At 36.4% G+C, this 17,282-nt stretch overlaps 1 protein-coding gene across 1 annotated transcript in view; it reads left to right on the top strand.

Annotated features, from left to right (window-relative positions):
* SACM1L (SAC1 like phosphatidylinositide phosphatase) overlaps positions 1-15,245 on the top strand; it is a 92,825-nt gene extending 77,580 nt beyond the window's left edge. The window contains exons 18-20 of the mRNA XM_053714469.1: positions 2,525-2,617; positions 11,497-11,554; positions 12,079-15,245. Coding sequence (XP_053570444.1) covers positions 2,525-2,617; positions 11,497-11,554; positions 12,079-12,215 — 288 coding nt within the window. The 3' untranslated portion in view covers positions 12,216-15,245. The remainder of the gene's footprint in view (positions 1-2,524; positions 2,618-11,496; positions 11,555-12,078) is intronic.
* Positions 15,246-17,282: the final 2,037 nt, after the last annotated feature.

Raw genomic sequence — 17,282 nt, 5'->3', positions numbered from 1 at the left:
CCCTGACTCAGTGATTAATACTATGTTACAAGCTCGTAAATCTGTCTCTAGAAAGATTTATTATAGAGTTTGGAAGAATTACATTTCATGGTGTTCTCACAAATTCTCCTGGCATTCTTTTAGAATTCCTAGAATTTTACAGTTTCTTCAGGATGGTTTGGATAAGGGTTTGTCTGCAAGTTCCTTGAAAGGACAAATCTCCGCTCTTTCTGTTTTATTTCACAGAAAGATTGCTATACTTCCTGATATACACTGTTTTGTACAGGCTTTAGTTCGTATTAAGCCTGTCATTAAATCAATTTCTCCTCCTTGGAGTCTTAATTTGGTTCTAAAGGTTTTACAGGCTCCTCCATTTGAACCTATGCATTCTTTGGACATTAAATTACTTTCTTGGAAAGTGTTGTTTCTTTTGGCCATCTCTTCTGCTAGAAGAGTTTCTGAGCTATCTGCTCTTTCTTGTGAATCTCCTTTTCTGATTTTTCATCAGGATAAGGCAGTTTTGCAGACTTCTTTTCAATTTTTACCTAAGGTTGTGAATTCTAACAACATTAATAGAGAAATTGTTGTCTCTTCCTTATGTCCTAATCCTAAGAATTCTTTGGAAAGATCCTTACATTCTTTGGATGTGGTAAGAGCTTTGAAATATTATATGGAAGCTACTAAAGATTTCAGGAAGACTTCCAGTCTATTTGTTTTATTTTATGGTCCTAGGAAAGGTCAGAAGGCTTCTGCTATTTCCTTGGCTTCTTGATTGAAATTTTTGATTCATCAAGCTTATTTGGAGTGTCGTCAGGCCCCGCCTCAGAGAATTACAGCTCATTCTACTAGATCAGTCTCCACTTCGTGGGCTTTTAAGAATGAAGCTTCAGTTGATCAGATTTGCAAAGCAGCAACTTGGTCTTCTTTGCATACATTTACTAAATTCTACCGTTTTGATGTATTTGCTTCTTCGGAAGCAGTTTTTGGTAGAAAAGTTCTTCAGGCAGCTGTTTCAGTTTGATTCTTCTGCTTTTGATTTAAGTTTTTTTCTTTCAATTATGAAAATAAACTTTTTTTTTTTTTTTTGGGTTGTGGATTAATTTTTTCAGCGGAAAATGGCTGTTTTTATTTTATTCCCTCCCTCTCTAGTGACTCTTGAGTGGAGATCCACACCTTGGGTATTGCTATCCCATATGTCACTATCTCATGGACTCTTGCCAATTACATGAAAGAAAACATAATTTATGTAAGAACTTACCTGATAAATTCATTTCTTTCATATTGGCAAGAGTCCATGAGGCCCACCCTTTTTTATGGTGGTTATGATTTTTTGTATAAAGTACAATTATTTCCAAATTTATTTTGTTGATGCTTTCTACTCCTTTCTTTATCACCCCACTGCTTGGCTATTTGTTAAACTGAATTGTGGGTGTGGTGAGGGGTGTATTTATAGGCATTTTGAGGTTTGGGAAACTTTGCCCCTCCTGGTAGTATTGTATATCCCATACGTTACTACTCTTGCCAATATGAAAGAAATTAATTTATCAGGTAAGTTCTTGCATAAATTATGTTTTTGTCAGTCTCTAAGGAGTAATATATACAGTTAATCAACTTTATGTGCTCTTCTCTTCATGATGTTTGAACCTAATATTTATTCTTTTTAAACTTTCTTGAATATCCTGTGTACTAAATTCAGGAAAATACTTTTGCTATTTATTTTTAATCCATTCCCATTGTAAATCTTTTTGTGGGAGTTTACAAATATTATAAAAAGGGGTAATGGAGTATAATCCATTTTGATATACTTTAATTTTACCAGATAGAATTATGACTGACCAATCCGAGTTATGTTTAGTTTTTAATTCTAAAATAAAGTGTCTCAACTGCAAATATGCAAAAAAAAATCCTCTTTGGGTGGTTCAAATTGCTGACTCAGATCCTTAAACATTCTTGTCAAATCTGGTAGCAGGAGTTGTTTGACCCATTTCAGCCCTATATTTTCCCAGTTTCTAAAAACCTTATGAGTAAGGTTGGGGCTAAACTCTGGGTTACCACTAATTGGGAGGAATTCTGAAGTGAAAGGGATTAAATTGATCTCTTGGCAATAACTTTGCCAAGCTAATATTATATTATTAAACATGCATAAATTGGAAACACTAGCTGGTAAATTAGCCACAGGGCAGTGGATAAGAGCTTTTAACTCAAATGGGACTACCAGGTTGGACTCACAGGCGAGAAATGACACACATTCTTCCTCTGTGATCCAATCAATTGCAAACTTCAAAAGAGCCACCAAATTATATTGCCTAATATTGGGAAATGCAAGACCTGCTGCAAGTCTTGGGCTCATCAATCTGTGCAACACAATACGAGGTTGCATCCCTTTCCATAAAAAGTTAGAGCAAAGTTGGTTAAAAGTTTTAATATCAGATTTGTGTAACAAGACTGGAATGTTTTGTAGTTGATGTGATTTTTTTTTTTTAAGTGCTGTTGTGCCTTTCACATTTCTCATAATGAAAATGTTGGATTCTTGTTTTCTGTGCAGGATGCAATTGATTTGTTTCTTGGAAACTATTCAGTAGAAGAAGTTTATTCTGCAAGTCCTTTACATATCCAGACAGACTGGAAATTTCTTGCGGTATGATTTTTGTTGTCTTTTAATTACAACCTCTTAAATGAGCTGTATTTTAGAGGTAGATTATGTTTGAATGGCACTTAACCCTTTGAGTGCTAAGAACTTTCCCACCTGGGTGCTAAGATTTTGTAATGTTTTTTTTTTAATTTTATTTTATTTTTTGAACAACTTACACTGTTGGAAAGGTTGGGCGATTACCTTTCCAATGGTGGGTCTTGGGGGTCTGTAGCTGCTTAGATGCCTGATCTACAGGCACTATCGCTGGGGTAGGAGCGGGTGGGAGCCCCCAGATCTCCCTCAAGGTGGTAGAGTACTAGCGACGGCTCTGAGCCGTCGTTAGCACCAGAGTGGGAAACTCTGCGACGGCTCAGAGCCGTCGTTAGCACTCAAGGGGTTAAGAGACATAAATGTTAAAGGGAAAGTAAAGTCCAAGTAAACTTTCATGATTCAGACAGGGCATGTAATTTTAAACAACTTTCTCATTTACTTTTATCATCAAATTTGCTTTGTTCCCTTGTTATTCTTAGTTGAAAGCTAAACCTAGGTAGGCTCATATGCTAAGTTATAAGCCCTTGAAGGCCGCCTCTCCTCTGAATGCATTTGACAGTTTTTCACAGCTAGAGGGTGTTAGTTCATGTGTTTCATATAGATAACACTCGGCTCACGCACTTGAAGTTATTTAGGAGTCAACATTAATTGCCTGAAATGCAAGTCTGTCAAAAGATCTAAGATAAGGAGGCAGAAGCTTAGATACAAGATACAAAAAATATATTTCTATAACAATGTTGGTTATGTAAAACTGGGGAATGGTAAATAAAGGAATTATCTATCTTTTTAAAAAAAAACATTTTTGGTGTTTACTATTTAAAATGCAGTGCATTTCATATACCATTGAAAGCATTTTCAATATAAGTGTCGTAAAAATGTTTAGTTTGTTACACTGCTAGAATGGTAAGTTTTAACATACATGTGACCTGCTTCCAAAACTGTGGCCTTGGAAATTTCAATTTGCCTCCCAAACATGCTTTTTGTCATATGACATGTCACTGGCAACACATTTTACAAATATACTTCTAATTGATAACATAGTAACACATTAGATGAGGTTAAAAGAAGGCAACAGTTCAATTTTTACAGATCCTGACATTAAGATAATTTACAAGTGAATTGACAGTAGTAAAAGAGTGAAGTTAATATTCATAACCATGGATACTGTTAATAGTGTACATTATTTGGCCAAAAGTATGTTGACACCTGACCATCATTCCTCCATGGGCTTGTTAGGCATCCCAAGTCCATGGGCATTAATATGGAGCCCTTTCCCCTATCTCTGCTATTTACGCCGCAACTTTTCTGGTAAGACTTTCTACAAGATTTTTGAGTGTGGAGCCTGTAGGAATTTGTGCCTATTTAGCCAAAAGAGTATTTGTGAGGTCAGGCTCTAATTTTGGACAAGAAGATCTGGGTTACAATCGGCCTTTCAATTCATCATAATTGTGTAAAGTAGGGATAAGGTTATATGGCTCTGTGCTGGCCTCTAAAGTTCCTCTACACTAAACTTGTCAAGCCATGCCTTTATGGATCTCACTTTGTTCACAGTGGCTTCCCCAAACTGTTGCGACAAAGTTAGAAGCACTCAATTGTTTAAAATGTCTTTGTATCCTGTAGCATTAAGCAGACCCTTCACTGGAACTAAGGGGTCTAGTCCAAACCCTGAAAAACAGCCCTAGGCCATTATCCCTCCTACTCCAAACTTTAAAGTAAGCACTATGCATTGCGGTAGGTAGCTTCCTCCGGACATCCACCACACCTAGATTCTTCCATAAGACTGCCAGATAGCAAAGCATGATTCATCATTTCAGAGAACACGTTTCCACTGCTCCAAAGTCCAGTGGTAGCATGCTTTAACAACATTCAAGCTGACTCTTGGCACTGCGCATATTAAAGTGAGGCTTGTGTACAGCTACTCAGCCATGGAAACCCATTTCATGAAGATCCTGAGTTCAGTTATTTTACATGAAATCAGAAAAAAAGCAAATTTGATAATGGAAGTAACTTTTTAAATTGTATTTCTTTCATGTAATTAACAAGAGTCCATGAGCTAGTGACGTATGGGATATACATTCCTACCAGGAGGGGCAAAGTTTCCCAAACCTTAAAATGCCTATAAATACACCCCTCACCACACCCACAAATCAGTTTTACAAACTTTGCCTCCAAGGGAGGTGGTGAAGTAAGTTTGTGCTAGATTCTACGTTGATATGCGCTCCGCAGCAAGTTGGAGCCCGGTTTTCCTCTCAGCGTGCAGTGAATGTCAGAGGGATGTGAGGAGAGTATTGCCTATTGAATGCAGTGATCTCCTTCTACGGGGTCTATTTCATAAGGTTCTCTGTTATCGGTCGTAGAGATTCATCTCTTACCTCCCTTTTCAGATCGACGATATACTCTTACATTTACCATTTCCTCTACTGATTCTCGTTTCAGTACTGGTTTGGCTTTCTACAAACATGTAGATGAGTGTCCTGGGGTAAGTAAGTCTTATTTTCTGTGACACTCTAAGCTATGGTTGGGCACTTTATTTATAAAGTTCTAAATATATGTATTCAAACATTTATTTGCCTTGACTCAGAATGTTCAACTTTCCTTATTTCCAGACAGTCAGTTTCATATTTGGGATTATGCTTTAATTATCATATTTTTTCTTACCTCAAAAATTTGACTTTTTTCCCTGTGGGCTGTTAGGCTCGCGGGGGCTGAAAATGCTTCATTTTATTGCGTCATTCTTGGCGCGGACTTTTTTGGCGCAAAAATTCATTTCCGTTTCCGGCGTCATACGTGTCGCCGGAAGTTGCGTCATTTTTGACGTTATTTTGCGCCAAAAGTGTCGGCGTTCCGGATGTGGCGTCATTTTTGGCGCCAAAAGCATTTAGGCGCCAAATAATGTGGGCGTCTTATTTGGCGCCAAAAAATATGGGCGTCGCTTTTGTCTCCACATTATTTCAGTCTCATTTTTCATTTGCTTCTGGTTGCTAGAAGCTTGATGTTTGGCATTTTTTTCCCATTCCTGAAACTGTCTTATAAGGAATTTGATCTATTTTGCTTTATATGTTGTTTTTTCTCTTACATATTGCAAGATGTCTCACGTTGCATCTGAGCCAGAAGATACTACAGGAAAACCTCTGCCTGCTGGATCTACCAAAGCTAAGTGTATCTGCTGTAAACTTTTGGTAGCTATTCCTCCAGCTGTTGTTTGTATTAAATGTCATGACAAACTTGTTAATGCAGATAATATTTCCTTTAGTGATGTACCATTGCCTGTTGCAGTTCCCTCAACATCTAAGGTGCAGAATGTTCCTGATAACATAAGAGATTTTGTTTCTGAATCCATAAAGAAGGCTTTGTCTGTTATTTCTCCTTCTAGTAAACGTAAAAAGTCTTTTAAATCTTCTCTCTCTACAGATGAATTTTTAAATGAACACCATCATTCTGATTCTTTGGACTCTTCTGGTTCAGAGGATTCTGTCTCAGAGATTGATGCTGATAAATCTTCATATTTATTTAAGATGGAATTTATTCGCTCTTTACTTAAAGAAGTACTAATTGCTTTAGAAATAGAGGATTCTAGTCCTCTTGATACTAATTCTATACGTTTGGATAAGGTTTTTAAAGCTCCTGCGGTTATTCCAGAAGTCTTTCCTGTTCCTAATGCTATTTCTGCAGTAATTGCTAAGGAATGGGATAGATTGGGTAATTCATTTACTCCTTCTAAACGTTTTAAGCAATTATATCCTGTTCCGCCTGACAGGTTAGAATTTTGGGACAAAATCCCTAAAGTTGATGGGGCTATTTCTACCCTTGCTAAACGTACTACCATTCCTACATCAGATGGTACCTCGTTTAAGGATCCTTTAGATAGAAAAATTGAATCTTTTCTAAGAAAAGCTTATCTATGTTCAGGTAATCTTCTTAGACCTGCTATATCATTGGCTGATGTTGCTGCAGCTTCAACTTTTTGGTTGGAAACTCTAGCGCAACAAGTAACAAATCGTGATTCTCATGATATTATTATTCTTCTCCAGCATGCTAATAATTTCATCTGTGATGCCATTTTTGATATTATTAGAGTTGATGTTAGATTTATGTCTCTGGCTATCTTAGCCAGAAGAGCTTTATGGCTTAAGACTTGGAATGCTGATATGGCTTCTAAATCAACTCTACTTTCCATTTCTTTCCAGGGAAACAAATTATTTGGTTCTCAGTTGGATTCTATTATTTCAACTGTTACTGGTGGGAAAGGAACTTTTTTACCACAGGATAAAAAGTCTAAAGGTAAAAACAGGGCTAACAATCGTTTTCGTTCCTTTCGTTTCAACAAAGAACAAAAGCCTGATCCTTCATCCTCAGGAGCAGTTTCAGTTTGGAAACCATCTCCAGTCTGGAATAAATCCAAGCCTGCTAGAAAGGCAAAGCCTGCTTCTAAGTTCACATGAAGGTACGGCCCTCATTCCAGTTCAGCTGGTAGGGGGCAGGTTACGTTTTTTCAAAGAAATTTGGATCAATTCTGTTCACAATCTTTGGATTCAGAACATTGTTTCAGAAGGGTACAGAATTGGTTTCAAGATGAGACCTCCTGCAAAGAGATTTTTTCTTTCCCATGTCCCAGTAAATCCAGTGAAAGCTCAAGCATTTCTGAATTGTGTTTCAGATCTAGAGTTGGCTGGAGTAATTATGCCAGTTCCAGTTCCGGAACAGGGGATGGGGTTTTATTCAAATCTCTTCATTGTACCAAAGAAGGAGAATTCCTTCAGACCAGTTCTGGATCTAAAATTATTGAATCGTTATGTAAGGATACCAACGTTCAAGATGGTAACTGTAAGGACTATATTGCCTTTTGTTCAGCAAGGGAATTATATGTCCACAATAGATTTACAGGATGCATATCTGCATATTCCGATTCATCCAGATCATTATCAGTTCCTGAGATTCTCTTTTCTAGACAAGCATTACCAATTTGTGGCTCTACCGTTTGGCCTTGCTACAGCTCCAAGAATTTTCACAAAGATTCTCGGTGCCCTTCTGTCTGTAATCAGAGAACAGGGTATTGTGGTATTTCCTTATTTGGACGATATCTTGGTACTTGCTCCGTCTTTACATTTAGCAGAGTCTCATACGAATCGACTTGTGTTGTTTCTTCAAGATCATGGTTGGAGGATCAATTTACCAAAAAGTTCTTTGATTCCTCAAACAAGGGTAACCTTTCTGGGTTTCCAGATAGATTCAGTGTCCATGACTTTGTCTTTAACAGACAAGAGACGTCTAAAATTGATTACAGCCTGTCGAAACCTTCAGTCTCAATCATTCCCTTCGGTAGCCTTATGCATGGAAATTCTAGGTCTTATGACTGCTGCATCGGACGCGATCCCCTTTGCTCGTTTTCACATGCGACCTCTTCAGCTCTGTATGCTGAACCAATGGTGCAGGGATTACACGAAGATATATCAATTAATATCTTTAAAACCGATTGTTCGGCACTCTCTAACGTGGTGGACAGATCACCATCGTTTAATTCAGGGGGCTTCTTTTGTTCTTCCGACCTGGACTGTAATTTCAACAGATGCAAGTCTCACAGGTTGGGGAGCTGTGTGGGGTTCTCTGACGGCACAAGGAGTTTGGGAATCTCAGGAGGTGAGATTACCGATCAATATCTTGGAACTCCGTGCAGTTTTCAGAGCTCTTCAGTTTTGGCCTCTTCTGAAGAGAGAATCGTTCATTTGTTTTCAGACAGACAATGTCACAACTGTGGCATACATCAATCATCAAGGAGGGACTCACAGTCCTCTGGCTATGAAAGAAGTATCTCGAATTTTGGTTTGGGCGGAATCCAGCTCCTGTCTAATCTCTGCGGTTCATATCCCAGGTGTAGACAATTGGGAAGCGGATTATCTCAGTCGCCAAACGTTGCATCCGGGCGAATGGTCTCTTCACCCAGAGGTATTTCTTCAGATTGTTCAAATGTGGGGGTTCCCAGAGATAGATCTGATGGCCTCTCATCTAAACAAGAAACTTCCCAGGTATCTGTCCAGATCCCGGGATCCTCAGGCGGAAGCAGTGGATGCATTATCACTTCCTTGGAAGTATCATCCTGCCTATATCTTTCCGCCTCTAGTTCTTCTTCCAAGAGTAATCTCCAAGATTCTGAGGGAATGCTCGTTTGTTCTGCTAATAGCTCCGGCATGGCCTCACAGGTTTTGGTATGCGGATCTTGTCCGGATGGCATCTTGCCAACCATGGACTCTTCCGTTAAGACCAGACCTTCTGTCTCAAGGTCCTTTTTTCCATCCGGATCTGAAATCCTTAAATTTAAAGGTATGGAAATTGAACGCTTGATTCTTGGTCATAGAGGTTTCTCTGACTCCGTGATTAATACTATGTTACAGGCTCGTAAATCTGTATCTCGAGAGATATATTATAGAGTCTGGAAGACTTATATTTCTTGGTGTCTTTCTCATCATTTTTCTTGGCATTCTTTTAGAATACCAAGAATTTTACAGTTTCTTCAGGATGGTTTAGATAAGGGTTTGTCCGCGAGTTCTTTGAAAGGACAAATCTCCGCTCTTTCTGTTCTTTTTCACAGAAAGATTGCTATTCTTCCTGATATTCATTGTTTTGTACAAGCTTTGGTTCGTATAAAACCTGTCATTAAGTCAATTTCTCCTCCATGGAGTTTGAATTTGGTTTTGGGAGCTCTTCAAGCTCCTCCGTTTGAACCTATGCATTCATTGGACATTAAATTACTTTCTTGGAAAGTTTTGTTCCTTTTGGCCATCTCTTCTGCTAGAAGAGTTTCTGAATTATCTGCTCTTTCGTGTGAGTCTCCTTTTCTGATTTTTCATCAGGATAAGGCGGTGTTGCGAACTTCTTTTTAATTTTTACCTGTGAATTCCAACAACATTAGTAGAGAAATTGTGGTTCCTTCATTATGTCCTAATCCTAAGAATTCTAAGGAGAAATCATTGCATTCTTTGGATGTTGTTAGAGCTTTGAAATATTATGTTGAAGCTACGAAATCTTTTCGTAAGACTTCTAGTCTATTTGTTATCTTTTCCGGTTCTAGGAAAGGCCAGAAAGCTTCTGCCATTTCTTTGGCATCTTGGTTGAAATCTTTAATTCATCTTGCCTATGTTGAGTCGGGTAAAATTCCGCCTCAAAGAATTACAGCTCATTCTACTAGGTCAGTTTCTACTTCCTGGGCGTTTAGGAATGAAGCTTCGGTTGATCAGATCTGCAAAGCAGCAACTTGGTCTTCTTTGCATACTTTTACTAAATTCTACCATTTTGATGTATTTTCTTCTTCTGAAGCAGTTTTTGGTAGAAAAGTTCTTCAGGCAGCGGTTTCAGTTTGAATCTTCTGCTTATGTTTTTTGTTAAACTTTATTTTGGGTGTGGATTATTTTCAGCAGGAATTGGCTGTCTTTATTTTATCCCTCCCTCTCTAGTGACTCTTGTGTGGAAAGATCCACATCTTGGGTAGTCATTATCCCATACGTCACTAGCTCATGGACTCTTGTTAATTACATGAAAGAAAACATAATTTATGTAAGAACTTACCTGATAAATTCATTTCTTTCATATTAACAAGAGTCCATGAGGCCCACCCTTTTTTGTGGTGGTTATGATTTTTTTGTATAAAGCACAATTATTCCAATTCCTTATTTTATATGCTTCGCACTTTTTTTCTTATCACCCCACTTCTTGGCTATTCGTTAAACTGATTTGTGGGTGTGGTGAGGGGTGTATTTATAGGCATTTTAAGGTTTGGGAAACTTTGCCCCTCCTGGTAGGAATGTATATCCCATACGTCACTAGCTCATGGACTCTTGTTAATATGAAAGAAATGAATTTATCAGGTAAGTTCTTACATAAATTATGTTTTTCTGTCTGAATCATGATAGAAATATTTTTTGGTTCATGTCCCTTTAAGCTCCTCCCAAACTCCTTTCCAACCTAAGAAACATATAATAATGCAGAATATTTTTTCTCTTGGAGGGAGATCCAAACTATGTAAAAGCTAAGTTTTTATTAAACAGTTCTAGAGATGGCGCTAGATAGTTTTGGAAAAGGTTGATCTGCAATCCAAATATTTACTGGACCATCTGTATGAATATAGGACACAATTAACAGGGATCATCAGATACTCTGCAAGTTAAATAGCACCAGCACTATTTTATATAGACCTTACACACACATTCCTTACCCTGCCCTCCCTACAACACCACATCAAAGTAACTCATTGGGAAAGTATGAGTACCAAATAAAAGCTGCTTAGGAGGCCAGTTTGCATTCAGTTTATCCAGTCATTTATGAAGGGTTGGATAAGTGGCTTTGTCATTATAGGTCAAAACAGGGTTAAACACATAACCCAATAATGCTTGCACACTAATTCACTGTGATATTTTCTACCCTGCATCTTCCTCCTGAAAATAATATTTTGAAGGTCACTATGGGAGCATGTAGGCAGGGAAGGTGAATAATTCCAAAGGAGAGAAGGCATAATCTTTGTTTTTTACTGTGTGTTCAGAGAAAAGCTGTGTTTATTCACTGCTCCATCCCAACCTTTACAGGCCTCTAACTTTTGCATCTCTTATCCTGTAGAAGAAAGTGAAAATAAACTTAAATTGTTTACCTGCATATGTATAGAGCAAAACTATACTTAAAGCCTTCTCTTCTCCTATATACTAGGCCTAGAAGTTCTGGAAATGAGGGGTCAAATGAAGGACATTATTTGGACAACCCTAACATAACCAATGAACATTTAACTAGGTGCATGCTAAATGTTTTTACATAAATACTGTAAAAATAATTTAACTTTTTCTTCCTTATAGTTACCGATCATCATGGTGGTTGCTTTTTCAATGTGCATTATTTGCTTGCTGATGGCTGGTAAGTATCATATACAGTGTTAATATTTTCTTACACGATTGTTCTGTATATGACAAAACATTATATATTACATGTTCAAGAAATTGTCTTAGTATAGAGGTATAATATTTTCTAATGATGAGACATACTTTATTTCCATACACTCACACACAGACACACTGACACATACTTGTAGGCCCAAAGAGCAAATTTGTTTAGAGCTAAAGAGCAAATTTGAATGTCTCTTCATTAAAACTAACATACTTACATATAAATGGATTTCATATAATAATTTATTTAGAAATATAGGAATCAGAAACTACGTTAGACAAAGGGGAAAATTCATTTATTGGAGCCTAATCAGGAGGACAAAGAAAATTAATAACTTGTAGGAAATGGAAACACATTTTTCAATCTTGGTTAGATAGAGGTCAGTGTTGGATTGGACGTCTGAGCCAATAATATGCACGTAATAGCTTATTTATGACTCCTGAGCTTTAGGTTGGATTCTGGTTTTGAAATAAGTACTTACTTATTTTTTTCAGGTGATACATGGACAGAGACATTGGCCTACGTTCTTTTCTGGGGAACTGCAAGTATTGGAACAGGAGCTATCATCCTTTACAACGGAAAAGACTTTGTTGATGTTCCAAAACTGGTGCAAAAGGAGAAGATGGACTGAATTTGTGTTTGTGGAAAGCAGCTCAGCAGTGAGAGTTCATCAAACAACACGTGGAGTCTTTACTGATCTGCTTTCCACTTCGGTTGTGCTTTTATCCATATAACTTGTCCTTAATTCAGTAGTAGATACAAACTCTCTTAAAATCAACATTTTATGCTCTGGAATACATGTGGCACAGATTTATTTTTTCTTGGTTATTTGGAAGCTCTTTTATGTTGGCCGAGTTACAGGTTATGCATTGGTTTGCTCTTGGTTCCTGGATTTTCTACCAATAATGAAGACACAACGGGAGCACTGAAAATCTATCTGTTGACTTGATCCATATGATCTGTATATTGTTCATTGTCTAAATCTGATTTCACATTTGTTTTGCAGGTTCCTTTTATTTTTCATTTGTAAGAGTGGTAGTTAGATGACACAGTTATTATTTAGTTTTTTGTAATAGCATATACAGAGCTTTTGAAACTAGAAAAGTTTCTTTAGCATTGATGCTGGTAGACACTTGAAGAGAAAACCTTTGGTGTTTGAAAGATCTATTCCTCATGAACTACTGTATACACATTGATTTTTTTCCAGGACCAATTCATTCATCTTTACGGTTGTACTCTACCATGGAAGATACCATGCTTTATAAGATATCTTAATATCTTATTTTGTTTTGACTTTCCTGTATGTTCCTAGAAAACATGCCCAACTAATTTAGAAATGTAGGTGTTCTATACAAAGTTACATTTATGTATTAATTAGAACGAAGATCAAGATTCCGATAATTACAAGTGTTTTTGGAGTTTCCTGTTGAACATCTAACATGACCCCATATCTCTTTCTGAAATAGCTATTGATGATGAAAATGTAATACCTTTTTTTTCAGCCTCCTACTTTATTCATCTTGTGTTGTTTAAAAAAACTCTGCCTTCCAAAAATAACCTCAAGTTTGAAAAAGATGTGGGCTGTATTGCATGTTCTTATTTCGTTTAAGTTATAGAAGTTAAGGCTCTGAAACATAATCCTTTTTGTATCCATATGTCTTTATGCACTTCTTATTTTGATACATATGAACCACCCTTCTGGTTTTAACTAACATTTTACACCAATTTGCAGTGTTACAAGTTTTGGTTTAGCTTTTATTTAAATTTGTGAATTACAGTTTTTTTAAAATAAGGAAGGCATTGTCATGCACAAAACAAATGTATGTTAAAGAGGAACAAACAAACAAGTTTACTATACTGATTTTAATTATTCATCAATATATATCAAAACTACTCAAACTTTCTAAAGAAAAAAATGCTGGAAGGCAAGTCGATGCATACTGCCTTGTGGAGTGATCTTTTACTTATGGCCTAGAGCATTTGCACAGTACACAATAAAGGAGAAAATTATCACTATTTATTTTCAGACCTTTTAAACCAAACTATATAATGTCTAATTTTCTTTATCCATTAAATAATTTTAAAGTCCTTTTCACCTTCTAGCCAACGATGATACCCAAGAGCAGTTCAGTAACCCGGATAGTATAAAACTTTTAATCTAAAGTAATCACAAATTACCATTGTTTTTGTAGTATTTTCTTAAGACAGGGACCATGTAAAGACGGTTTCTCTAGTATTGGTCTATTAAATGCATCAGCCTGCAAAGTATAAATCTGGCTGCCATGTTACTTGTGAGATTACTCATTGATTTGCCAAATTAAATTTTGAACATAACAACTAGCAAGAAAATATCAAATTTTCTGCTGGTGTATTAAAAACATCAAGAGCAAAATGCAGTTGCATGCAGCAGAACACTATGATAAATGCGCAGTTAATCTAGCTGTTTAGAAGATGTATGTAATTTTTAGATTGCACGGAGGCTGCAAATTATGTTCTAATCTTTTCTTTATGCATCTAGTAATATATGCACATACCTATAAAATTTATGGACTGTTGCGCTTTTTTCCAGCAAGTATTTAGGTATTGTGTAGTTTTGTTTGCTGAAATTCTAAATTATTCAAAAACATGTCGCTGATCTTTGTTCTCTGTTTTGAAAATATGTAATATAGGCATTGTGGGAAAATGTATATGTCTTAGACCAAAAGCATATATTGTATATTTTGCATTATTTACTGCATTGGTAATAAAGTTAACAGTTTGTGTGTTGTGGATACACACAATGTTTTTTGGCATATAGGACTTGCATATTTACTAGAAAGAACAGCTATTAATGTCTTGTGTCTTATATTCCAAATGCAAAATGTTTGGTTGGTTCCAGTTGGGGACAGCTTGAACAGGCCAAAAAAATGACTTTGTGCTTCTCACCTGCCACTCAAGGCCTTGATGGCGAAGGGCAGCCAAAGCATATATTAGATTTGTGTTCAATAACATTTTTCACTCTATTTCCTTGAAGGGATACTAAACCCATTTTTTTTCTTTAATTATTAAGATAGAGCATGCAGTTTTAAGCAACTTTCTAATTTACTCCTATTATCAATTTGTCTTCGTTCTCTTTCTATCTTTATTTAAAAAGCAGGAATTTAAAGCTTAGGAGTTGGCCCATTTTAGGTTGAGCACCCTGGAGATAGTGCTTATTGGTGGCTTCATTTAGCAAACCAATAATCAAGCATAACTCAGGTTCTGAACCAAAAACGGTCTGGCTCTTAAGCTTTACATTCCTGCTTTTTAAAAAACGATAGCAATGAACAAAGAAAAATTTAATAAAAGGAGTAAATTAGAAAATTGCTTAACATTGCATGCTCTATCTGAATCAAATCATTTTTTTGGGTTTAGTATCCCTTTAATATTAGGTTTTAATAAAAGTGTGTGTTTATATGTCACAAAGAAAAGTAATGAATCTGTTTTGTTCCTAGCAAAACCAAATCATTTTGGAATTCTTTATGTAGGGTATCTTTGACCAACGGCAATAACTTCTTTATATCAGATGGACTTTATGGGATGCAGCAAGAGGATATCTGGTGTTTTATTCTTTTTCAAAGAGCATATTTATAAGTTAATCCCTCTGTAACTGCAAATGAAAATAAAAAATGTATCTTTTGTAGTTCCTATTTTTCTTGATATCATTTTTTAAATCTTCAGATCTGAAAAATACCAACAAAAAATACAGTGCTCTGTTATGTGTGTGAAATCATTGGTGCTTTTAGCTCCATAAAACATGTGGCAATAATATCATAGAAACATGATAATACTAAAAAAAGAAAGTCCCCCCTCATGTTATACACACTTAGTCAAACATATATGCATATATAAATGTATATTTAGGATAATATACAAATAATATTCTAAAAACTATTTTGGAGTTTCATCATGCCCTTCATTAAAATTACATTAAACCCTATTTTTTTCCACAATGCTTTAAAAGTGTTACAGAAAATTATACTATCAGAGGGTCTGTAATGGCTCCTTAAGGCTATGATTGCACCTATTTGTGCGCTTACCTTACTAAATAATGTAATATATATGAGATATCTAAGATAATATAAAACGTCCCAACATGTAATTGGAGTCAACATTTGATTGTATTAAAAAAAAAAAAAAAAGAGATGAATAAATCCAAAAACTTCTGGTATACAATTCTATTTAATCCCTCTAGAAATATATACTGGTAGGTAATGGCACAGATCCCTAAAGTAAAAATACAAAGAAAAACAGTGTACTCAATAGAATAATAATTTATTTTTACCTAATTAATTTCTTTGATGATGGTGCGTCCACAAAATCATCACATGTGGTATTATACTCCAGTCCACTAGGAGGAGGTAAAAAACCCCAACGTACCAGAGCTTTAATCCCTCCCAGAATCTCTGTCATACATATGGCCACTATGGCGACTAGGAAACTATTAAGGAAAGTCAAAGCAGTGCAAAAAACAAATAAGTTCCGTTGTCAACTGTATACAGAGAACGGCGGTGCTTGTGGACTCACCATTATGAAAGAAATGAATGTATCCGGTAATATTTATTTTTTAATTAGATGATGAGAGTCCACAAGATTCTCATGTGTGGGATCTTATATCAAAGCAGTGAAATCACGAGATCACCATGTTCAGGGGGGACAATACAGTTAAGGCAGGAATGTAATTGATCAGGCACTGCGGCCTGCATTACTTTCCTGCTAAAAACCACCTTAAGAGGCATACATCAAAATGGTGAAATGCAGTTAAAGTGTGAAGAGAGGACCATGTAGCTGCCTTGCAAATTTGATCTATAGAAGCTTCATGATGAAAAGCCCAAGATGTAGCTTCTGTGCTAATTGAATGAGCAGTAATGCATTCGTGGGGGGGGGGGGGGGTCTTACCATCGAACAAATATGCCTTGCAAATTAAATCTTTGAGTCAAGTTAACAGCTGTAGTGTTATTTCCCTTGCAAGTTACATGGACAAACAAGAAGAAAGTCTAAACTTTTGTGTGGCCTTTAACGTAAAATTTTAGTGCCCTCAGCATCATGGTTGTGAAGAAGAATTCTTAGTTGCTGGGCATAAAGACAATTTCTTTGTTAATAGTATCTGGAGATACTACTTTGGGAAGAAAGGAATAGTGGTTCGAAAGACTGCCTTGTCTTTATGAAAAATGAGGAAAGGATGCTTACAGGATAAAGCCAAAGAGAATGATGAAATGGCCAAGAGAAAAAGAACCTTCCAAGATAACAGTTGAATAGGTTCATATGGAAGGGCTTTGAGGAGGACCCTCAGAACTAGATTAAGATTCCAAGGAGGAGTAACTGGAGGAATCACTGGTTTAATTCTTCCTGTACACATGTCAGGATATCAGGGATCTTGTCAATTGTGGTATAAAACTGATACAACAGAAATATGACCTTTGACATAACTGGCTGATAAATCTTTGTGTAGGCTATGCTGAAGAAATGAAAGATTTCTTTCTAATGACACTGTGAGTCCACATATTATCATCATCATCAATTACTGTTAAGAATATCATTCCTGGTCAGCAGGAGGAGGCAAAGAGCACCACATCAGAGCTGTTAAGTATCACTTCCCTTCCCACAAACCTCAGTCATTCTCTTTGCCTGCGTTACAAGGAAGAGGTGAAGTTTTTGGTGTCTGATTATTTCTCTTCAA

This window comes from Bombina bombina, chromosome 5 (assembly GCF_027579735.1).
Source record: "Bombina bombina isolate aBomBom1 chromosome 5, aBomBom1.pri, whole genome shotgun sequence".
In the NCBI taxonomy this organism is placed as follows: Eukaryota; Metazoa; Chordata; class Amphibia; order Anura; family Bombinatoridae; genus Bombina; species Bombina bombina.
The sequence above is the reverse complement of the archived record's forward strand: the minus strand, read 5'-3'. Positions and strand labels throughout refer to the sequence as shown.